Raw genomic sequence first — 25,915 nt, 5'->3', positions numbered from 1 at the left:
TTTACCATTTATTCTCTCTCTTATTTATTTTTTAGTCTGTTTGTAACCCATATTTGGACCACCGATCACTTTTACCCACCCCCACCCACCCCCAATATTTTTACCTTTCCAGAATGAAAGGAATAACAAAGACGGGATCCAAAGATCCCTTTCCCACAGCCAGTTCCAGTGAGCCCCTCTCTCCCAGGGTTACAGGGGGCTCGGAGCAGACATTCTCAGCGAGACGTGCCACACACAGCAAGTCACCACACCAGACTGCTCTAGAGGGCTTCCAGGGAACTTACTTGTACTTGTGCTGGTTCCAATTGTATTGATTGTGGTGGGGACAGATGAGGAGGAGTAGAGGGGCACGTGGCCGTTCTCACACCCCAGGCTTTTGTCCTGCCAGTTGGAGGCATTGATGCAAATCCCAGAATCCCGAGAGTTCTGCCACCCATTGAGCTTGTCATCGGAGTTCTGTCTTTGGTGATAGTAGTGTGTCTGCCCATAATCCACAGAGTCCGAGCGGCTTCGGTTCTGGCCGCCAAAGCTGGTCGATGTGCGGTCCTCCAAGTGATTCAGCCACATGGCTAACGCGCTGCGGTCTTCCAGCGAAGTGGCCGGATGTATCAAAGCATAGGATAGCAGTTGCCTGCTCTCCTCAATGTGCTGGTTGTGTTCAATAGAGTGCGCCAGGATTTTGGGCAGCAGTTTCATATACTCTACTTTTGCATCAAGGTTTCCTGGCTTCAGCAAAGGCAGATGAGTTAACAGGAGGGAAATCACTTTATCCTTGGATTCCTGTTGCCATTGGTTAATGATTCCTGGAAGGGAAAATATACAGGGCAAATAAGCAAATCCACCCACCACGGCATGAAACACCACACTGTAAAGAGAATTCCTATGGGTTAGAGTTTCCTTCTATGTACCCTGGCTAAGTTTTTCTTAAAACAGCCCATGCATTGGATTGGATAACTAACTCCAGGTTGTCAGGGGGCAGTGACATAAAAGAAACACAGAACAAATGTTCTTAGATGTTGGGATGCCCAATCTAATTCCCACTCACATCTCCAAAGAGGCTACAGCTACTTTGGTACAATCAAATAGAATTTATAGAGTGGTGTTCTTAGAAAAGCCTAGCTACGCCTTCAGATAGACAGGGATAAGGATTAAGAAAATCTCCACAGAGAAGGAAGTGTTGTCCTGTCAGAGGTTCACTGGATCCTTGGCCGGGGTGGGGGGGTGTCAAGCTGCTTTCCCTTCTGAAGACATCTGTGGAAAAGTGGTTTACACCCTAGCCAAGGCATTTGTGTGAAGGTGGTAAAACTTCCTAGATAGAGAAACCTGTCAGGAAAAGAAAGGACTCCCCTCACCTCGGTGAAGTAAGACTACACCTTTCTCATGAGAAGCTGCCTCAGAAAACCACTGTGACCTCAAAGCTAGATCTCAAAGCTAGACTTAGCTCAGGTGGCACCTCTGATCACACATGAGAAGCAAAGCTATTTTTCTTTACATACAGACGACCTGTTTAGTTATCTTTATTATGGTAAAGTATGTGTAACATAATATTTACCATTTTCACCATTTTTTTTAAGTGTACGGTTGTGTGGCAATAAGGACATTCACAATGTTGTGCAGCCATCCCCACCATCCATTTCCGAATCTTCTTCATCTTTTCAAACTGAAACTCTGTACCCCTTGAATAACAATTCCCTGTTTCTCCCTCCCCCAGCTCCTGGCAACCACTGTTGCATTTTCTGTCTCTATCTATTTGTCTACTCTAGTTACCTCATATCAGTGGGAACCTACAGTGTTTGGCCTTTTGTGACTGGTGACTTCATTTAGCGTCATGTCTTCAAGGCTCCTTCATGAGAAGATCCATTTGCGACACACTCTCAAGGATCCCTTCCTGTCCCCTTCTACCAAAAACACACACTTGTTGCCTTTAGGTAAACATGGATAAACAATGTACTTTGACTTTGACTAGCCTTTGAGAAGTAGCTTGTTCTGGAAACTGGTAGTTATCTTCAGAGCCTGGGGCCACTAGAAAGCAAGCTCCCTTCCTGAAAAGTCACTCCTGACACCTGAAGACATTGTCTCTGGCCTACTGATTACCCTACATAGGCTAGGGCAGGGCAGTCCTCCTGGCTTTCATGCAGTATCTGCAGAGTCAAAAAGGGGTCTCTGGAATTTAGCAGAAGGGTTTCACGATTCTAGTGAGGCACAAACATATCAGGACACACTCAAGAGTCATTGTTGACCAGAAGTACAAATGCATTAGCCAAGTACTGTAAGCCCGTCAAGACCAAGGGTATATCAAAGAAAATTGTCAGGCAAGGAAGGCATGATATATAATGCAAGAATGTGGGCTCTGGAATCGGGCAACCCTGGGCATGGATCCCAGGTCTGCCACTTAATTTGCCCTGGGACCTCGGTATGTTACTTTGCCTGTAGGAGCCTCAACTGTCCCATCATTTAAGACTGTTACCAGCAGCATCTGTCCCTCCTTGCATGGTAATGTATCAAAATGACAGGTCAAGTACTCAATGGCGGAAGTAATGCCTTCTACTCATCTCTACATTAATCGCGTCCCACATTAGACGCATGTTGGTTGGTTTCAGATACTGAGTTTTAAAAATAATTATAGAATTTAAAGATGACCCAGGGAAGGTCATTAAAAAATATCAGAGTTGGAAGAGGTAGGAAGTCAAAGGGTGAAAAAAAAAAAGAAAGTCAAAGGGTGAAAGAAAATAAGGCTTATAACTTAACAACAGGAAGAGATGCTCCATGTGGGGATTTCATAAGAAGATGAAGACTCAACGATTTGAAGTCCAAGTCTTCAAATTGAAGCAGCAGAGATTACGACTGGATGTGTAGAAGAAATGAAGTGTCAGAGTGACAAAAGACCCAGAGGAGTCACCAAAGAAGGCTTTATCATATCTGTCCTGGGGGCCTGAAGAATAGAGATAGATGGGTCTAGGGAAGCACCGTTGGGTAGAATGTAATGTGAGCCACACACAGTATTTGAAACTTTCTAGCATTAAAAGAAAAGTGAAAAGAGGGAGATGAAATTAATTTTATTGATATATTTTCTTTAATCCAATATATCAAAACATTATTATCTCAATTTGTAATCAACATAAATCATCGATGAAATAGTATACACTCTTTTCTTTGCATCAAGTCGTCGCCATCCAGGGTGTATATTACCACTGACCTCACATCTCTAACTGGGACTGGCCACAGCTGAAGGGCTCAGAAGCCCTGCGTGGCTGCCCAGCCACAGGGCTGGAGACATTCAGATGGGGAAAGAGGATGGCAGGAGGGCACCCATGACCTCAGCAGGTCCCTCCCGGCTCCCTAACTCTATATTTAGCTAACTGCCACCTGACAAAAGACAACCCTGGCCATTAGTATGGCCTCCCTTTTAAAGCAGCTTTGGGAGACGGAGGAAGCACCAGTTCCAGCGTCCCATCGACACATTTTCAGGAAACACCCAGCATGCTTTTAATTATGAATATGCTTTGGACAAAGATGAAATCTATTCATTAAGCCCACGGAACTAAAGAGTCACTGGCAAGAAGCAAAAGGTCCCGAGAGGAAGACACAGCCGTGTCTGATGCCAGCCCAATGAGCAGATGTGGCTAGCGTACACCTGGAAAATGTACGTGTAGAAAGAAAATTCAGGAACCAGTTTTTATACAAATTCACGGGGTTGAGGAACACCCTGGCTTTCTGCAAGGTTACTTTCCTGTTTGGGGATTCTACCCTTCTGCAAAAGGTCAGCCTGGGGAAAAAAAAAAAAAAGAGGAACAAAAACAGAACATAAATAGGACCCGGAGTGCAAACTAACCACGTTATCTCCATGTAAGAACTCTCTGCCAGGGATTAGCAGCAAAGGGGAAAGGAAAACAAGGGTCCTGGCCCTGGTCCCTTCCACGCCTGAAATGGGTCTTTTTCTATCCTCAGGACAGGGCTTGGGTGGTGTGGAACTGGGGTGTGGCCAGGAAGACAACCATGACTTTTGTTTACTACCACCGGGAACCTGAACCTGAGGCTGCCCCGTGAGGGCGGTCTTCTGAGGTGTACTACTGGATCGAACTTTTCCTGCAGCACCTACAGCTGCAACACTCACAGCTAATGGTGTTGAATGGGGTTTGTGTGCACTCTTGTAAGCTCCGTGCATGTCATTACTCATTTAATCCTCCCAAGGAACTGATGAGGTAGGTCCTATTACAGCCTTATTTTACTCATGAGGACAGAGAGGCACAGAGAGGTGAAGCCATTTGCCTCCAGTCCCCCTGGCAGGGGAGGTGGCAGGATGGGGGTATGCAAATTAGCATAAAGATACATAACGATTATCATGCTAGAAGAGTTTGGCCATAAATTAGATACGTTAATGTTTAGAATATAGGTAATATGTGATTCTATAATACATAAGATACATAATACATTAACTATATATAAGAAGTGAAGATGTGTATGATATTTACAAATATAATAATATGAATATCTGAATAGAGTGCATGGATCAGCAGAAGACTTGCCATCTACGGACATGCAGGAAGAAGAGTAGTTACAGGGTGACGCTTACTGCGGTTTTAAAATCTGTCCACCACTTCCTTGATATTCCTCTAAAAGATGGAGCCTCATTAATTCCTTTCCCATTCAGGGCAGAGCTAGACTTAGGGAGTCACTTCTAGTGAACTGAACGTGGCGGAAGTGACGGTGTGTGAGTTCATGGATTAGGTTATAAAAGGCACTGAAGGGGCATGTCGGTGGCTCAGTCGCTTAAGCGTCCGACTCCTGATTTCGGCTCAGGTCATGATCTCAGGATGGTGGGACTGAGCTCCGGGTTGGGCTCTGTGCCGAGCGTGGGGTCTGCTTGCCTCTCTCCCTCTGCTCCTCCTGCCGCTCACGCTTGCTCTCTCTCTCCCAAATAAATAAATTAAAAAAATAAAAGAGGCGCTGAAGCTTTCACCTTACTCTCTCTTGGGTTACTCACTCTGGAGAAGCCAGCCGCCATGCTGTGACAATACTCAAACCACCCAGTAGGGAGAAGGGTCTTGATAGTGAGGGACTGAGTCTTCCTGCCAACAGGCAGCGGTGACTTCCCTGTGAGGGAACCATCTTGGAAGCAGAACTCCCAGCCCATTAAGCCTTCAGATGACCACACTCCAGACAACATTTGGGAGACCCTGAGCCAGAAACACTCATATTCCTGATCCACAGAAAATGCATGGGGTAACGTGTTAATTGTTGTTTTAGCTGCTAAGTTTTGGGTAATTTGTTATGTGACCCCAAAAAACCAATATACCTCTTTAAGAGTTTCCCTCTAGAAAAATGGAAGTGTTAGCCCCTTGGCTTTGAGCAGTTCACTCCTTCAGATTCTGAGATCTACTCATGAAGCCAACTGGTGCCATTGAAGATTCACCTCAGCCTCCTTCATCCTGATTATCCACTCATCAACAACTTTCAGACAGTGACTAATCTCCCAGTGTCTTTAGGGAAAGAATAAACTGATCACGCAAACTTAAGGTATTTCTAGATTCTGTGATGATGATTTTTCAGGGTGATTTAATGGTTTCTGATTGTGATTTGGTTTCCTGTGGAGGCTGTCTTCCTGTTCTCAGTATATGGACTTTGAGTACATCTAGTCCCTCTGGTGATGGCTCCTCACGGCAAATTAATAAGCCAGGATTGTGGGGTTTACTTCCCTGCTTCCTCATTAGTACTAAGTCAGTCCCTCAGGGTGAACATCCCCAGGACACTGATGAGAGTAAGCATCTCCACCTTGAAATGGGAGCCAGGTCCTCCAGGTGGGAACTTGGGACATGAATTCTAGGTGCTGCCCACCTGTCCATTGCTCTTCTTTGTGGCATCCACACCATCTTCCAGAGAGCAAGGAGCTTTTACTGAGATGTGTATTCAATGGATTCTCCTTACTGGGGAAGACTTAGGAATCTTGAAAGTTTAAATTAGTCAATCACTTCTGTGATGTAGTTTCTGTTACTATATACCCCAATATCACTCTCTTCAGTAGACACTCTGGATTACAGAGGTCCAAGAATGGCAAGGTTCAATGGTGCAAACTCACCTCCATTACTTCCTCTGAATATTTTCTCTAGATAAGGAGCGAAGATATTATTTGCTAGGTGTTTTAAGTGGGTGAAAGTTGATGATTTATAAGTGACTTAAGAGTAGTAAAGAAACTCCTAAAGGAGCTATAATAAAAGGCCATGAGGATTAGGAAACTGTCCCAATGATTCTTGGAGTGACAAAGATTGTGTTTAAATACCAAGTCTGGTAATATTACTATCCAATGGTATGTCAATGTTTAAGGGCTCCAGTTGTTAGTAAATTACCCTTAAATTGCTATTTTATTATACCCTTGTTTTCAGTTTAATAACATTTACTATAAAAGGGTTTCTCACAAGTATATTTAGGTAATTAGCTTATGTGAGAGATGGCTGGAAAGTAAGTGCACACATATAAGAAGTACTGTTTAAATAAATGCACTAAAAGGCAGGAATACTAGGGGATCTTAAATGGTCAAATTCTCTCTATATGACAAACTCAATCCTAGACACATCGTGTAATAAAACCTTCTAAATGTAGTGCAACTCTGCACAACTCAGGGACAGACAGCACACACTATGCATTTGGTAGGAGTGTGAGTTGACAGGGCACCTAAAAAGGGGGACAAATGGCAAATACCAACATGGCAAATGGTGGGATTCTTGTATTGGCACTGACACTTGCTTACGGTCTCCCAAGATAATTTCTTGTGCTAGAAATGACTGGTGAAACAGTCCCATGATTTGGTGTAGCCCCGAAAAACATGAGGATTGGACTAGATGTTATGGGGGACCTGGGCAGCTTGTAGTTACTGAGTTCCTACTGTTACAAGTGGTGCTTCGAGCAGATACAAAGGACTGAATGGACAGAAACCTTCTCTGTTTTCAAGGAGGGTGACTGCCAGCTTCTCAGCTGGCTCCCATAGATCCTTGCCTCTTGGTAGTCACACCCTTGTGTACTCTCCTCCCACACTGAATCCAAACAGGTCTATGTGACCAATAGAGTGTGGTAAGGTGTTCTGAGATTAGGTCATAAAAGGCACTGTAGTTCCCACCTTCCTCTCTTGGCTCGCTAACTCTGCGGGAAGGTAGCCACATCAGATATGAAGACATTCCGGCAGCCCTGGGAGAGGCCTGAGTGGGGGGACATCGGGGCCTCCTGGCTAACAGCCAGCACCAGCTTGACAACCATGTGAGTGAAATACCTTGGAAATGGATTCTCCAGCTCTAGTCAATATCTTGCAAGAGACCTTAAGCCAGAACTACCCAGCGAGGTTGTCTCAAATTTCTGACCCTTGGAAAACTGCAAGGGAAATATTGTGTGAAGATATTGGGTTTGGGGGTAATCTGTTACACAGCTATAGTTAACTAATATAGCTTATTAGTTAACTAATTAGGGCTTCACATTATTTGGTAAAAAGAAAAAAAATCACTCAAAAATGCTACTGTCTCTAGAATTCACTAGAAAAGAAAAGGATTTGTGTAGCAGAATTCACAGCCCAAAATTAGAGTTTTCTCTGAGACCATGAAGGTCATTAGCTATTGGACACTCAAAGACACCTAACCATCCTCAAAAGGTACCCCGACCCCAAAATACCTACAATGATCCACTTACCACTGCAGAGTGATCTGGTCATCTCTACAATGGGGCCTTTCCATCTTAGTCACTTTTTGTCCTGGGCACTGGCATGGCTGAAGGTCCCAGTCCAATAGTAAACTATTCTGAGATCTCAGCTAAGAGCTCAAGTTGGGATTCACATCCAGGTTTCTGACCTCTTCCTGGCTATGGCTAACTTTTGTAGGACAGAGGCTGCCCATTCCCAGACGGTGCACAAAGCCAGCCAGATCCTCTGACCACTTGCCTCCATTCTGACCTCACATCTGTACAGACAACTCCCACATATGTATCTCCAGCCCAGGTCTCACCCTGTGCTTCCGACTCACACATTCAGTTGCATCCTCTATGTCTCTCCTCTGATGATCTCCTAAGTTAGTCTTTCCAAAACTGAGCTCCCCCCTCACTCTCACAAGATCTGCTCCTTTGGTCCTCTTCTCTATCTCAACAATGGCTCTTCCATCTCTCCAGCAGCTCAGGTTGAAGGCTTCGAGTATCCTTGACTGCTCTTTCTTACATCCCGTATTTCACCTATTAGCAATCCTGTGCACCAAATTTTCAAAATGTACCCAGATTCTGACTACCTCTCACCATCCACCTCCTGACCCACAAACAACATAACATCCTTTTTATACTAGAATATACGTCATGTCACTTCTCTGATCTAACTTTCCAATGGCTTCTCTCCTCACTCAAAGTAAAAGCCATACAACAGCGATTAGGCCCTCTGTGATACAGCCCTATACCGTACTACTGGTCTCTCATTCTTTTCAGTCCATTCTGGCTTTCTTGCTGTTTCTTCAACATGTCAGATATGTGCCTACTCTCCAACCTTTGCTCTTGCTCCTTCCTGTCTGGACTGCTGTTATCCCCAGATCCACATCTAGCCCCCCTCAGTTCTGTCTTTGCTTAAATGTTGCCTTCTTGGTGAGAACTTTTCCATCCACAGTATTTTAAATTGCCCACATCACTGCCTCACCCTACACTTCCTTATCCCCCATTCCCTGCTTTATTTTCCTCCCTACCATTTATCATGTGACCTGGTGTGGACGATATCTATTTTCTGTCTTTCTCCACTAGACAAAGGCTCCATGAGGGTAGTGATGATAACTCCATCTTCCCATCCATTCTCATTTCCTTATTGATCACACTTTATAATGGCTATATAAAGTTGTCCCCAGGCATTTTGTTTGATAGTGGTTTATTAGACTTTGGGATTTCTTACTTAAAATCTTTGGCATTCCCTAGAAATTTCTTTTAAATGAAGACTGACAGAGTGGGTGACCTGCAGACTATAGTAGGTACCAGATGTCACCCCAAAACTGTTTGGTCACCTATTTCTCAATTGATTCTGCAGAATTCTGATTATTTCTAGCTTTAATATCAAATAAAAATAGGAACATGTAAAAGAGGAAAATAAAATGATGAACTTATTTTTCAAAATCTTTAGTACATTCCCCTCTCAGTATTCTGTTAGGATGGAAAATTTCCCTACGTGCTAGAAAACAAAAGCATAATGGGTGCTTTTCTTGATTATAACTGACACCAATTAAAGTAATCTTCATGATAAAGTTTTGTTAGGCTGAGACAGCAGAATTAGATGTATTTAATATGACTCTTTTGCAAACATCTGTTGAAGAAAGAAAGAAAACCAATGCCAATAGGATTGTGTTAAGACTATTGTATATCCAAATTTTTTGGCCATGAGTAATTATGTTCTAATAAAACCTCACAGGAAAGGGTCTCCTAAGAGTCATATAAATTAGAGATGAAGAAAATGTTACCTTACTTCCGACACATGCAAGACAAATCCTTCTAAACCACATTTGGCTAGTTTTTTATACCAGAAACCCCTCAGAGGAGAGGCTAAAATGTTCCAAAAGCAGGAAGCTTTCCCACTCACTAATCTTCAGTGCCATTCTCGCACTCCCAGACCACCATCAACAAAACCCCACATACCACAAAATGACTCTCCAATAGTATTTCAAAATAATGAATTAGCAATCCTGATGCTGACCTTGCAGAGGAGAAAACCATGCTTTGTACTACAACACCCAGATTCGGGCCTTCTTCCAGGAGAAGCACTAGAAATGAGAACCTTGCAAGAAGCACCCTGCTGTCCAGGTAGCCTAACTGCAAACATATTTGTTAGTGAAGAACTCCCGAGACCAAAATCCAGATGGGAGTCAATAAGGAATGCCTTGGGAGGAATACAAACACGTCAAGTCTCCAAAGAATAGTTCGTGCCGGACCCAACAGACCAAACTGTACAAGAGCCAGTTCCTACAACAGGTTTACAAACTTACAAAGTCTGAGAAGGGCTGTTTCACCTCTGACAACAGGGAGTCATTCTACACCTTTAAAGGAGTCTGGATCATTAAGTCACTGGGTCCCACGCGTTCTAAAATGCAAAGTTGCTCAAAACTTCTAGACAAAATTTCCCATCTTCAGAGATGGGAATCCAAAGTGTAAGTGTGAATGTAAGAACCCTGTGATGTGTGTAAACACTGTCACCAAGGAACAGCGTACATACACCCCCAAAACAGACGTGCCAGAAAAGTTGGTAGTAAGATTTATGTATCCCTCATTTAAGTATGAAATCTGAAATACATGTACAAGTTATTCCATGGAGGAGAGAATGGACGATTTTGTGGAGGGGAGATATTCGAATCCATGGTCACAAATTAACTGTTACTGTATTTGAAAAGAAGGGCCCTTGTCCAACTCTGTACAAGGACAGAGTTGGGTGAGCAACCCTAGAACGTTCCCAATCCCACTCACTTGTCCTTACCAGGTATAGCCCCATAGAGGGAGGGAGAGGTGTACCTCCTTTTCTGGGGTTCTCTTGAGCTATTAGCCAAATCCAAGAATTTATGCAAAGGTAAACAGCTTTTGTTCATCTGTTATCTGTGTACCAAACTTGTGTTCAGGTTGGTAGGTCTGCCGATGAAATCAGAACAAGCTTTTTCAGATTTTTTGAATCGGGGAGGTCCTTTTTAATTTCTAAAGCCCTCTGGGGCAGTGGGATAAGAAGGAAGACGAGCAAGAAGGACAATGGCAAGGGATAAAATTCTGCAACCAGAAATGAGAGTGGCCAAGGCTGTTTCTCTCCTTCTGGGCATCCCACCGTGAAGTTAACGGGCTCACCAGCCACTGGCTGGACCAGAAGCAGGAGCACAGACCAGCTGAGGACGGTCTGCTTGAGTAGACTTTGTGGGAATACTGCCGGAAGAGACAAGGGCTCAGAGCCCACAGAAAGACTATGGACGAAGGCCTCTCACTCAACCTTCTTGAGCTTCAAACACACCGTCTGGAATTCTAACCAAAGGAAGACCCAAAGACAGCAGGAAGACTTAGGCAACACTGGTCCAGAGTTGGGAGGGACCACAGCAGCCTATTTTGTTTTAATCTACTTTTACGTCACCACCATTAAGGGTAGATGTATTTATTAAGCTCTTGGGTCTTTATCCTTGGCCTCTACCAATGTAGATGGTGACTGTTAGGATCTGTCCTCTTCGACGGGGTGTGCAGGCTCAGAGATAACCATGGGAAAAGTTTTGTACCCCATAGAAATGTCTGCAATACAAAGGATTTGGAGAGAATCAGAGCAGAGAGGTGGATAAAATACTTTAAGAAGGTCTTCAATTATAGAGCCAACTGGCAACTCTGTAAGGAATAGAATCCATTTTCTAAAATAACCCCAGAACCTCCAGCAGACCTCCGACCAGCATCCAACACTATTTACTGGAAAAACACAAAAAGCTTAATTGATCATCACTACACCAATGGAGACAACTTTGGCTGTTCAAATCTTAAAAGAGAACATTTTTTATTACTAAAGATTCTCTGCTGCAGAAATGCCCGTATACATCTAAATCTTTGGCCTCCTGACCTCCATCATCATCCGTGACATGGTTTAAGAATCTGCCAACTCCCTCGAATCCCTGATCTCCTCTGGCCCTCACTGCCTCTCTGTACTGCACAGACCAGCTCAATGACGTATGCACTTGTGTGACACTCTCCTCAGTGAGACTGCTGGCTCCCGGAGGGCAGGGACAGTACCTCCCCTGACGTGTCTTCTAATGCTTGTCTAGGTCAGTGCTGATCACACAGGCTTGCTGGACCAGACTGGATAAAAGATCCATGCGTTTTTCTATCACAGCCGATGACAAAGCAGATCTGTTCCCTTCTCAGCTTTGTCTGTCTCTGGTTAGGGTGCTCAGTGTTAACAGTGGAAACCTCTGCACCAGGGCAGAATCGTGAGGGGACACTGGCCTCAGCAGAAGGGGAGTTCTGGCCTTTTTTCAGAGGTGGATGCCCTCAGTGTCTTCACTTTAGTCCCTCCAGAGGATCTCTGAGTCTCAGTCGGCTCTCCAACAGCCACCTCCCACCAACCTACACACACACACACACACACACACACACACACAGAGGTGGGAGCCCAACTGTTTGGAAACCCAGACCCCAAGACACAGGTTACAGGTACTTAAGATGGGCTCAGTTTGCCTTGGGGCTCCCTTCTGAGGTATTCACTTCCAAGGACTGTAGGAACATCAGATGCTCTAAGTGACTTGAGGAAAAGGGAAAGAAAGGTAATAGCTGTATTGTATGGGATTGAATCTTGAATCCTGATCTTCTGTTTGGTTAACTGTGTGACCATGGGCAATTTACATAACCACTCGGTACACTTCGGTTTCCTCATCTGGAAAATGGGATACCTCATAGGATCGTCATGATGTTTGAATTCTCTAACCTGTGTAAAGCAAGGGACCACTATCTGGCCCATAGTGAATGGTGTGTAATTGTTGGTGACAGTTACCATCATCTAAGGAAAATGCCCCATGGACTCCTCTCCTACAGACTTGGGAAGGGGAGGAGGAGAGGACAGGAGAGCTGAAAAGGCCTGAGACACTGGTTCTAAAAGTGTAGTACCCCCCCCCCCACACACACACCTAGCAGCTTGTACGAAATGCAAATTCTGGGACCCCGTCCTAGATCTACTGAATCAGAAACTGTTTAAAAACCCCTTTAGGTGATCTGGATCCAGGCTTAGGTTTGAGAACCACAGGTCAAAGGAGCTAAGAGAAAATCAAGGCCTCCAATTTCCAGCTTTGGGACGATCAGCAGCTTAGGCCTGATGTGTAACCAGGTAGGAAAAATAATTGCCTACAAGGAGAGGAGCTAAGAGGAATCAGTGCAAAGAGAGGGGGGAGGGCAGGGACCTATTTTTAAGAGGAAGTTGTTGAATTTTTAAAAAGTCATCAACAAATAAGCAAGCGAGATGTCATCATATTTCTAGGACAGGGGTGATCTCTCCAGTTTTCCATCCATAAGCAACCTTGCTAGTAAAAAAGAGTGAGCACTAGACAGGGAGGCCATGACCCAGCTTCCCTGAGTTTGCAGGGACCTATCGGAACAGTACAGTCTCTCCAGGCCTGGGGTTAGGGCTCTCGATAAAATGAAGGTGAGAATTTCCGGTTTAAAGCATCTTTCCCACAGAACCGCCCACTCCCAAACCACTTCCCCATTGTCCCCCCTCCCCCCCGCCCCCACGGAGTTCTCTGCTGCTCCCAGAAGGCTGGAGGGGGGCCTCGGAGGCGTTACCTCTAGACGGTTGCTCCGGAGAGCCCTTTGGTGAAGAAGTATCAACTCACAGGTCTGACGGTGAACCACGAGACATGCAGCAACAGGAGCAAAACTCTCTTGATTAGAGGACCGTAAGATTTTGCTGAGTTTGAGGGAGAGGGCACAGACGCTGTACAGGTGATATGGAGCTGAACACATTACAGCTGAACCGGATGTTAGGTGAAAAGTTGTGAGTTGATGGAATTATCACATAAGGGATCGCTCCATCTCCTCCCTCTCCACTTTGTCCTCCTTTTCTCTCCTCCTCTGGTGGCCCCTGGGCACGGCTCCTCATTATTGAGTGTTCAGCTGGGTATTGTGATGTCAGAGGCATCCCCCACTGAGGGCAATGCTGGAGGAGAGAGCGGCGGCCCAGCCGTGTTTGAGGATACATGGCCCTGGTTCCAGCTCCCGTGACCCCAGGGGACACCACGCTCCCTCCATTTACCAGTAACATCTCACACTTCATACACATCTCTGGAACCCCTCATTGTCCCCTCTCTAAACCAATATGGTGCTTCGGGGAAACTGAGGCACAGAGAAGCTCATCCAAGGTCATGAAGCCATGCTCCGGTAGGACTGTGAACAGTGCCAGAGTTTCCTGACCACTCATCCACACCAGTCCAGGGGCCCCAGCTGCCTTTTATAGAAAGTTTCCACACACCTTCTATTCCTAACCTTGATCACAAGCATCGCCGGTCCACATGCTTTGGAAGCACCAGCAGACTCTGTGTGTCATGGACTTAGTAACGCGCCCCATTTAGGACCATGAGCACAACTTGTTTGCACGGGACGTTCAATTCTAGATATCCTTCTTGGGCCATATTTTTGTTTTTATGTCAAACACAGCTAGCTAACTCAGGTTTTCTACATCCAAAAAAAAAAAAAAAAAAAAGCCAACTTTGATTCTCCCAAGAAAACTCAGCGGCTTACCACCCACACCCTTTCCAGATCATCTCTGGGACGCCGAAGACATCAGAAGTCTGCAGTTTTGAGTAGAAGAATACTTCGCTCCTAACTGCCCATGGTGGGGCAGGGCCCATCTTTTTTGGTTTCTTTTTTGCAAGCTGAGAGTAATAGTAACAGAATATGAAAGATGATCTAATAAGTAGAAATCATCACCTCAATATAGTTACATACAACCGCACAGATAGAAATATATATGGAGCTCTCAGAATGTCTTAACCTTGAGATCTAAGATGGGAAGGGCCTTTGGAAGAGAAGGATGCGAGCCCCTCACAGTTAAGACCCGTAGGCAAAGGTGAAGAGCAGACATACAACCTTCAGCACATGACTTGTTCCACTAATCACTGAACACATTCCAGCACCTAAATAAAGTCCCAGAAGACATACACACTGGAAGAACCGGCTCACTAAGAGAACCACTGATGGGCCCAGACACGGACTGTTCACCAGCCGGTGAGGTGACTTGGTTTCTCAACGGGACAGAGGTATATTTCGACTGTGTAGTAAATAAAATAAAAGTTCATTGTAAAAGGGCCCCGACCGTCCCCCATGTGATCCGTCTTTGCTGCCTCCTCATGTGACTGGCCTCCCAATTTAGAGCATAACCAACTCCCAGTGACCTGTAATAACACCATTCCCAAATTAGAGCTCTCAATTTGACTTGGCCTCGGTCCCTCCCTCAAAGCAAAATAAAGCATCCGTTTTCTTTTTTTTTCACATTCATAATACTCTCCTTTTTGAGTTGCCAACTCAAACCCTGCTCAGTCAGATTGAGCCCTTCCTCTATTTTTTTTTTTTTTCTGGTTAGCCAAAGAGCCCGATGGAAAAACACCAAGAGACAAAAACAAAAACAAAATCAGACAAAAATTCCAAGTAAGTGACATTCAGCTGGAAAAGCTATGATTCACATGCAAATAAAAATCTCCCTGAATTCACTGTTATATGACGCAAGCCTCTGGCTTCGACATAAAAAGGGCAGAATGAAATCACCCACAATTAAACTCACTCTGGAATACTGGAATTCTCTGGCTAGACCTCCCTAGCTAATGATAAGAAAACCCCCAACTGTGACAGAATGGAGCTAATTGTGTTGGATCTCAGGATATCCCCACCTCAGTAGACATTCTTCCCTGAACATTCCCCGGCCCGGCATTCCCCACCTTCCCTCACTCCCTGTCCTGGACCCAATAAACAAGGAGGTAGGGCTCGGCCAGGTCTCCCAGAGGCGGCCGTCCTCTCTGGGTACACATGAGGGCACTGTGCTGAGAACCTTGGACTTCACTCCCACCCGCTCAGCCTGGGCTGCTACTGCGCAAGAAAGTTTTCTAAGCAGCTCTGGGAAGGTCTCCCCAAGAGTGAGCAGAGCCTCTGAACTTTACAGTATCATCTGCCTCTGATCTCAAGTCCAAGCCAGAGACTGTTCCACAAGTCACTCTCCTGACTGGTACATGATTTACCATCCCATTTCTCCTGGGGGCAGGGGGGTGGGAAGGGAGGGAAGTTGATCTAATACCACTTTTTTCCCCTTCCAGATGGTTCCCTTAGGAGGCGCACTCCATCTACCTGAGAATCACAGAATTCTGGAGATGGAAGGGCCCTCAGAGATTCTCTGGCTCCTCCTTTACTAGCTGTGGGGGTCTCACTCCATGATTCCTCCCCAACGGTCACCAGGGCCGAGCTCCTCCCTAGCCACCATCAAGTGGAGCTAGGATCATTAAAGCCATCATTGGGCTCTCTGCAACTTCTTTCCATTCAACAAAGGTCATTTTTCTGAAACCACGAAGAATAAATCTAGAGACACTTACACACCCGTGTTCATAGCAGCCTTATTCACAATAACCAGAAGTAACCCCAATGTCCATCGACAGATGAACGGATGAACGAAGTACAGTATACATACACCATGGGATACCATTCAGCCTTTAAAAGGTATGAAATTCTAACACATGCTACAACATGGATAAAAATCAAAAACATTATGCTAAATAAAGGAAGCCGGACACAAAAGGACAAATATCACAGGATTCTTTTATATGAATACCTAGAGTAGGCAAATTCAAAGAGACAGAAAGTAGAATGGTGGTTACCAGGGGTTGAGGGGAGGGGGGGAGGTTGCTGTTCAATGTGTGACTAGTTTCTTTTTGGGATGATGAAAAAGTTTTGTAAATGGATGGTGAGGAGAATATAGTGGGAATATAAGATAATGGAACCGTACAGGCACCTGGGTGGCTCAGTGGGTTAAGCCTCTGCCTTTGGCTCAGGCCATGATCTCAGGGTCCTGGGATCAAGTCCCGCATCGGGCTCTCTGCTCGGCAGGGAGCCTGCTTCCTCCTCTATCTCTGCCTGCCTCTCTGCCTACTTGTGATCTCTATCAAATAAAAAAAAAATCTTTAAGATAATGGAACCGTACACTGGAAAATGACCAAAATGCCAAATTTCATTACCTTTCACTCCAATCAAAAATACTAAAAAGTTCTATTTCCCCTTTCATGACATAGCTATGTCCCCTAAATTTTCTTTTTTCAGGCTCCAAATCCCCAGTTCCTTTTAATAATCTTTAGATAATATAGGACTTCTAGACCCTCACAGCTTCCTGGCCGTACTCCTCTGGGTCTACTCAGTGTCTCTCTGAAAACCTGGCATCCAGAACTGAACAACAGCAAGACCGTGCTCCGCCGCCTCCTGCCCGGTGTCTCCCTCTGAGGCCCCCAGCTTCACCTCCAGACAAAAGCTACACAGAGTGAGCCTACTAAAGGACTGTTTGGCTGCCAGGGCCAAACAGGGTCAGGTTAAAAACCACGCCATTGTTGACCCCCCCGCCCCTACTGCTGCTGCGTCCCCAGGCCCAGATCCGTCTCCCAGACAGCTGTGGGCAGCTGCAGCTGAGAAGGGAAACCAGCAGAGGCAACGGCGGGCAGGGGAGGGGGGGCAGATGGGGGGACCTGAGGTGGGGCAACAAGTCAGCTGAACACGCTCAGGCCTTTCCACAGATTTCCCTCGCTTTGCTTGTGAGTGTTTGGCAAACGGAAGCAGGGCAGGCCCAGGAGGTATCTCTCTCCAGGCACTCGGGGGTGTCCCTTGGCAGCCACCCACCACCGGTCTGTAGCCACCATCATGGTGCTCACCCCACAAGCTGAACCAGCCTCGCTGGGTTCGACACACTCGTCCCTCTCAATCCCTTCTGGAAAAGCTTTTTGGACGTTTGAGGTAGGAAAGTTCCCTTTTGCATTTTAAAGTCTGTTGAAACTGAGCAGCCTGGGTGTTGGTCTGATTCCACAAGTGAGTAATCCATTTCCTGAAAGTAAACTGCTCACCCTTTGGAAGTGGACCAGTGATTTTGGGGTGCCATTTGAAGTGTCCCTCACTGGGTAAATATTTACAGGCACAAGCCATGGAGCTTTTCTAGGAATGTCAGTTAATTTGCTAAATTAATGACCCTTAAGGTGGAACCCTTAAAAAAAAGTTAATTCGTCTCTAACGGGTGAGTAATTTATGCCTTGGGACGAGGTATTCGTGGGGGGCGGGGGAGGGTATCCTTGTCTGACTAGTTAGAATAACCACATGTAAATTGAAACCAGGCCTGACTCAAAGTCTCTATCTTCTAATTTTTTTTGACTCCTGATTTTCTACGAATATCTGAGCCAACGATGGGTTGACTTTGGAAAACTTTTTTCCATGCCAATATTTTGCCTGGAGTTAGAAATGACAAAGATTTTTAAAAATCCCTTCTTGGTAAGTCTATTGGCCTCAGGGATTCCATACAGAAGATCTCATGTATCTGCCACTCACTAAAAGATTGTGCCCACCTGCCTGTACCTGGAGACCTGCCTCCAGTTCTCCAGTGTGGAATAATTCACACTTCAATCAGCGGGCTTGAAAGAGACTTTTGTCTTGAATAATCAAAAGGTGATTTCTTTTGGGCTTAAATGATCACTTAAAACGATCCTTTCAAAAAGACTCCTGTGCCATCTTCTCCTCCCTCTTCACGAGACAGGCAATCTGCAATAAGTAATCTAAATTTTCTGATTAAAAGTACGCAGCTAGATGAGCTCTGTTGGGAAGATGAGTTTGTGTGTGTGGTGGGCTCTGAGTTATGAATAAATCAGGTGGAGAAGTGATCCTCAAGGCCAGAGTTGTGGAAGTTTCTGAATCTGATAGAGAAGAGGTCATTCTGGATTCCCCACCAGCCTCGAGCACTCTTCTTCTATCTCTGCACAAGCCTGTATAGTAAAGAACTTAGGAATCCCGTGTGACTGATGTGCTCAGCCGTCACCACCACCCTTGCGGGCTTCCCAGACAGAAATAAGGGTTCCCCTGACTCTCCCTGAACCCCGATGTGATCCTGGGCCTCCGACTCTGTCCTACGCCTGGGTGTTAGCCCAAGCCTATAAGGCTTCCTTTAATTAGTTGCTGGTGACCTGTTATCCCATTCCCATCAGGGGTCCTCAGAAAGGAAAGGACTATGTGACTCCGAGCGATGACAGCCCTCCCTCAATGTCCTGGAGCTTAAGCCCACGAAGGCCAGAGCATCAGTACACCCCTCCATCCCTGGAGAACCAGGCCGGGTGCTGGCAGGGGACACAGCTTCCCCAAGAGGCCCATGTCTAACAGTACCGGAGGGAAGGAAACAGGTGCAGAGAACCCAGGGCTGGTTATCCAGGTAGCCAGCAATGCTGAAAACAGTGTTTTTCCTTCTTCGTTCATTTCCTTCCTTCCCACCAGGCCTACGTATGAGGCATCAGGGCTTGATACAAGTCACTGAACGCCCGAAAGACAACCAGCTGATATTGTCAGCAGAGTGGGGATCTGGTCTTAATTTATTTCCTTTTATGCTTTAATTTGGCCCATGTTCATTCCCCATTGCATTACCTTTTTTATTTATCTTTTTAGGAAGGCAGCCACAGCCAGAGTACAGACCCACCTCAGGAACTTGGTTATGCGCTGAGAAACTCCATCTTAAATACTTGTGGGAACAAAAGTAAATGCTTAAAATACAACTGATGATTAATAAGTATTAATGCCACCAGGGTTACCAGGAATTTGGGAATGTCAGGCTCACAAACCGGGCCTTCAATGGGCTGTGTGCTGATTAAGCCGGGGACCCAGATATGGTGTGTGTGTGTGTGTCACTTGGCGACTGTTGCTAGCAGCAACCAACAGCCCCTGACAAACTACCTTACTTTGTTTTTCTGCGACTCCCTCCTGTACAGACCCGGTCTGGGGAGATGGAGAGGCTGCAGAAGAGAGCAAATAGAATGAAACGGTAGCGAAAAGAGACGGACATGGAACCCAGAAAGCCCGAGCGGTTTCTGCAGCCTTCTGAGTGCTGGGAGTAAGCCCAACTTCTGGACTTTTCTCCCTTATGAACTCATACTTCGACCTTCTTCCATGCACACGGCGGACTCCCCCTGACCCTGAGCAGCAGGCCATGTTGTGGGAAGTGAACACGGCTTCTCCTTCATGCCTGGATCCCTGAATCACACACCCCTTTCATGGACTGCCCACCTCACGTGTGTTCCTTAATATTTACCCCCACACCCTCTGTAAGGCCAGCCCTGTAACCAAACGTTGTATATTATGATAGCTCTCTTCAAGAGCTCTGGGTTTCTTCTTGAGCCGGACATTGTGTTGGCCATCAATCTTTCCATCACTGGGACCAGTGGTCTGTCATAACTTACTTCTACTGCTCGCCTTTGGGGAAATTTCCAATTCTCACTTTGGTTAAACTTAAACTGCTGAACTGAACTGGTCTCCTTGCCTATTTTTCACTTGAGGCCCCATGAAAAGCGACTAAAAAGTTTCCAAAATTACCAGTGTCCCCCACATATAATAGTCAATGCACACATAGAATTAAACTTTTATCTACTTGGCCTCTGGTTTAGTTCCTAACTTAGTATCGAACATCTGTGGAGTACTTTTTCAAACATGCCACAACTCTTTTTAAACATCATCACATCTAATTTTCAAAACCAGCATGAGTGGGTGGGGACACTGAGGCTGGTGGAGGCAAAGGGCCATGTCGGGGGCTCCCCTGCCGCCCTGACTCTGCTTCCCAGCCCTGGGGCCGGCGTCTCTGTCCTCTCACGGTGAGGCTGAGCGAAGGCCCGCTGGGAGAAGGGTCAGCGCAGCGCGGCCCGACTAGTTCATTTGTTTTCTTGGTTCTTCTTACACATGAATCTAAGCCTAGATGGACATTAGGAAAATAACAGCAGTTTAAGAGCAAATCCCAGCGTGTCTGCAAAACAATAGAGGATCAAATTCTGAAAGCAAATAAGACGTTGCTTTATTCTTCTTTTCTGCGGCTCTGCTGGTTGGGTGTGAGTGATTTGGGCGTGTCGGGTGAGGAGAGGAGAGCCTCCAGAACATACCATTATGATTATCTAACAATAACAACACTCTCACTGGCAATGTCAACTGAAAAGATTAAAAGCATGCGGTTTCTTTTTACTTTACATGGCAACTAGCTTCTGAAGTTAAAAAAAAAAAAAAGTAAGACTATTAACTGCTTCATTAAGTCTCAGGGATGCTGGTTACTTTAAGTACTCTTCACCCCTTAACATTCTAAACTAAAGAATGTGCTGGAACAGAGACTTCTGGATCGTATTTTAACTTAAGTTACTTCTCAATTCTTAGGAAAGGATAGTTAACACATGTGGCTAAATTTAAGCAACTTCAGCTTAGTTAACTTTCCCTTAAAATAACCACGCCATAAAGTAATCGTACACTAAAAAGGCCGCAGTCCTCACATGACAACCCTAAACACTGTCTCTCCACACAGTCCAGAGACGTGCACCATCCAAGTCTCAGTCACAGACTGGAAATTACACCCCACTGGCAAGAAGCAACGCTACAGCAGATGCATTTAAAAAAAAAAAAAAAAAAAAAGAGTGGCAGCTTCTGAGGCCCAACTTGCCAGGCATCATGTTATTAATTTTATATTTTGAGAAGCAACTTTTTTCCCAAATAGAAAATGTGGCAGTTGGGCGCCTGGGTTGCTCAGTCGTTGAGCTCAGGGTCCTAGAATCGAGTCCCATATTGGGATCCCTGCTCCTCCCTCTCCCACTCCCCCTACTTGTGTTCTATCTCTTGCCGTGTCTCTCTGTCAAATAAATAAATACAAATTCTTTTTTTAAAAAAAGTGACAGTTGTAACAGGACCAACACTGTTACTTTTCACTTAAATAATTCTTATCCTACAATCACAAAAAGCCTAAGAAAAGATCGCTGTGTGCAGAAAGACACAGTGACCCCAGACTCGCTTGTGAGACTTCCAGGTAGACACAACACAGGAATCAGTGGTGGTGGAGGACCAGGCATGTGCCCTCCGGGAGCAGAAGACAAGGAAGTATGGCCCCAGTAGGACTCTGGACACACACGTTCCATCTTCTCTGGACACACATGCACCTGTCCCACAGCACCCCCCACTCCCCACGCCAGTTTTACCTCGAATTCCTTCAGCTTATTTTCCCCTCCTGTCCTCTCTATCTCAGGTCCCAGACAAGATCCCTTAACCAAATCTTGAAGGCTATCACATAAAAGTGTTTCCTTTGCCCACTCGGAGAGATTGATCGGGTAAGGATACGCAGATGGAAGAGTTACCATGTAAGAACCAGCAAGGCAAAAGCAGTTGCCCAGTGGCAGAGAGGAACTCAGGGATATAGTAGTAGGTTCTTAGTCTGGGAGGCAATCTCTTGTATTTCAGATTTCAGTTTTCAGTTTTCTCATAAGAAAAAGTAAACATGATAACCTTCCTGCCACCAGCCACTTCCAAACAATGACCTGGAAAACAATGGTGTATGGATCTATAGAGACTCAGTACTGGGAGAGTAAGAAGGCATCCACTTTGAATGTCCTTGTCTAAAGATCTTTACTCCTATAAATAACAATCTCTCCCAACCCCACACTCCCCCACCCCCACCCCCCATGCCCACACCTCAGGGCATCCTCTGAAATCCAGTGTTTGCCTAGAATCAATCCTGCATCATCTGGAAAGGGAAGAGAGTTTATGCATTCTTGGTTGCCGATTGGTATTTTTAGCACTTTTAGAAAAGATTAGACTGTTTTTCATGTAACTCATTTCTCGTAATATTAGCACTTGTGTTTTAAGAGCACGGAGCAGGGAGCTATTGTTAGAGAAGACAGGATCAGAATAAAGTGGCTGAGTTATAAGCTATACTGCTCATTCTTTTCTTTAGCTGAAAATAGCTCCTCAATGTCTACTTTCCTATTAGCAGCTCCCAAATATTCCTGGTCCAAAGGACCGTAGATATATAAAATTCACCAAAAACTGACTTTAAATATTTGACCTTCTGTCCCAGTCTCCAAGAATGATGAGAAACTGGCTCATCTGTGTTTCCAGAAAGTCCTACCAGTCTGTCAGACACAAAATTCAAACCTGAGTCAATAAAAAAACAAGCATTTGAAATACCCGTGTTCCTTGTTTCCCCCACTTCTTCCTGCAGTCTATTTTTTGGCTATTTTACTACTTTTAAATTTTACAATGCACAAAGAAAGGGGAATATTACTTGAAAGAATTTGGGGTGGGAGGCACACCCGGTTGGCTAGGCAGTGAAGCATCTGCCTTCAGCTCAGGTCATGATCCCAGAGTCCTGGGATAGAACCCCACCTCAGGCTCCCTGCTCAGCTGGGAGCCTGCTTCTCCCTCTGCCTCTCCCCTGCCCCTCCCCCTGCTTGTGCTCTCTCTCTCTCTCTCTCTCTCCCTTCTGTCTCTCAAATAAATAAATAAAATCTCTAAAAAAGAAAAGAAAGAAGTTTGGGGACAAAGTTGGGTCAAGCAGAAGGTAAACTAAAAGGTTGGGATTATTCAGGGTTTCAATTTTCTATGCTCTCCCAACAGACTGTATGTGTGTGTATGTGTGTGTGTGTCCGTGCACACACGCACGTGTGTGTGTGTGTGTGTGTGTGTATACACCACACGCACACACAAACACAATTACAGATGGGTAGATCAATAGAATGAATGAGCAAGAATTGGAGACTACTTAAAAAGCGTTCAGATACTCGTACACACCCCAGGAGACTAATTCTGTAGACAAAAACGCCCTTTTAACCAAACAGTTCCAACATAGGAGAGAATGTCCTCCTTCCACCAAAGCCAAATATTTTACTGTACGTTAAAAGACTAATTAAAACAATATTGTGGTGTTCAAGCACGGTGCGTTATGAAGAGAAACCTTCACTTCATGAGCAAACACTGAGTCACCGGTGAGTGAGGCTCATGCAGGAGTTTTGGAGACGTGGTATGTTTCATCAATATTCACATATCCACTTGGTAAGAACTGTAGCTTGGAACTATGATTTCCATTACAAAGCCCCTGAAATGCCAGGAATGAGTCATGGCTTTGTGCCTGGGCATTGCGCTGATTTTCTCCATTAACCAGACACACATACTGACAACTTCCAGGAGAAAAGCTGAATGAGTCAGTTTCAGGAACAAACCGCATTAGAATACTATGTGCGAAGAGGAATTCGGGTAATAGGAATTGGGGCTTTTTTTGTTTGTTTGTTATTGTTTGGTTCACCTTAAATAGAAACATTCATAAAATTCATTTCTCCAAAAAGCAACTAGCATAGATCCATGCAATTATAAGGATTCTAACACCATGACCAAATTGGTTACCCAAACACAGCACAGCGTGCGTGAACTGGCTGGGATCAATTCTAGCTTTTTGAGGACCATTCCGCAGCCACTCGAACACACACGGTGCTACCTCTGGATCACTCCCAAACATCTTCTCTTGCCCTGCCTCTTTTCTTCAGGTGTCTTCCACGAGCTGACTTTCACATGGGAATGGGAGTCACCGGGAGACAAGTCCGCTAAGGGAAGGAGGGAAAGGCAGGGCCAGAATTTGGGCAAAGCACGGACAGGGTCTCAGCAGTAACAACATCCCTAACTACACAGACAAAGCTCTGGCATCAGCGGGGGAACTGAGTGCATTCTGTGAGGCTCCACACTGTGGGGACCCTTGCCTTCTGTCCCGTTCCCTGGTGCTGTTCTAGGAGACAGGACTCCAGATCTCTTTAGCCCTCCTTTTCCTTGAGAGTTGTTCCCATATTCAAGAGGTGAAGGCCTAGAACACTGTCATCCGGGTCATCTTTTAAAAAATTACCTTATCTGGGGCACCTGGGTGGCTCAGTGGGTTAAGCTTCTGCCTTTGGCTCAGGTCATGATCTCAGGGTCCTGGAATTGAGCCCCGCATCGGGGGAGCCTGCTTCCTCCTCTCTGCCTCTCTGCCTACTTGTGATCTCTATCTGTCAATTAAATAAATAAAAATCTTTTAAAAAAATTACCTTATCTGAGCATATTTGGGGAAAGTCTGGCAAGGGGGAAATATTCAGAGTACAGCGAGCATCAGTGGCTAACACCTTCTCAGAACTTCTGCTCTTATCTGACGTTTGAGACCTGGATCATGAAATGCTTTGAAAACAGCAGGATCATGACAAGTGCAGAAAATCTGAATACGCCATCGGCACTTGCAAAGCCACACCATGAAGTTAGTTAACGAGAGTGATTCCGTGAAGCTGGCACCCCTCTCTCCAGCACAGGTATCTCATAGGCTCCGCCTGTCTAGGATTATATTCTGTTGCTCTACATCTTCCCTAGGACTGAGCCATGGGCTTACTTTCTCTCTTTTTTTGGATCTGGCCTCCAATGTTTAGGCACGAGTCAGCATACACAGATGAGTGTAGATGAACCACGTTAATTAAGGGAGCCCTCCCATGGAAGGATTCTCTTTTAGCCCTCTATATTTAGTTAAGCGCAATTTCAGCGCAAGACACTGAATTTTCTAAACCTTGCGAGCGAGGAGTCTCTGCCATGAGATTTGCCTCCTACAAGGCTCCTCGCTTGTTCACTGGGACTCTGAGGTCCCCATAACCACAGAGCATTCAAACATAGTCAAGGTGACCTCATTGACAGGACGGGGGACTAGCTTCACTTCTGTCAATGCAGCAAGCCCGTACGGTGTTGGGATCCAGACTGGTGAATATCCCGATCGGACAAAACCCACTAAAACTTAATCTGACATGACATCCCTACTGAACTGCTCCCAGAAGCAATCATTTTCATTAAACCACAGGGTTCCTAAATTTTACATTTAGTAGCAGACTGAAGATTTTGAAGCTTCTCATTGCTGAAGCATGGATTCTCGTGTTCTTACGCTGTTGCTTTGTCAGAACTGATACGTGGTGAAGGAATAAGTTTCACATCTAGCTCTCAAGCAAAAATTTGAGAAAGATTCTGTAGCTTCCTGGCTGTGACACAAGTTGCTTTCCATGGTAAGAGATTCTCTGCCTTCTTTTAAAATCTCTCCTCATCCCATCCATTGATGGGAGCGTCATTTGGGGCATGGCTACCTCAGTATTAAGGGATATACTGCATTGTCACGATGACAAAAGTCAATGGGTTTCCTCCTCATGTTTTTGACATTTAAAGACATCTGCAGAAAGGTAGACTCCATCTGTGTCCTCCTGCTGGTAGAGACTAAACACCTGTACAGAAGAAACCAAGCCAGGATTCCGTTCCGTGTCAGGATGGGCCTTCGGAGAACAGAATCAATTACCCTCTGCTTTCTCTTTTGTTTCTCGAATTCTTGGGCAGCTGAAGTGGTCAAGTTTCAAACAAGCTGCTGTTG

At 45.3% G+C, this 25,915-nt stretch overlaps 1 protein-coding gene across 1 annotated transcript in view; it reads right to left on the bottom strand.

Moving 5' to 3' along the window:
* Window positions 1–25,915, bottom strand: part of SAMD4A (sterile alpha motif domain containing 4A) — a 206,189-nt gene that overhangs the window by 83,376 nt on the left and 96,898 nt on the right. The window contains exon 3 of the mRNA XM_080809589.1: window positions 285–803. Within this exon, the coding sequence (XP_080665715.1) occupies window positions 285–803 (519 nt within the window). The remainder of the gene's footprint in view (window positions 1–284; window positions 804–25,915) is intronic.

Source organism: Martes martes (genome assembly GCF_963455335.1).
Source record: "Martes martes genome assembly, chromosome: 7".
Classification (NCBI taxonomy): domain Eukaryota; kingdom Metazoa; phylum Chordata; class Mammalia; order Carnivora; family Mustelidae; genus Martes; species Martes martes.
Note: the sequence above shows the minus strand (reverse complement) of the source record. Positions and strands in the feature narration are given on the sequence as shown.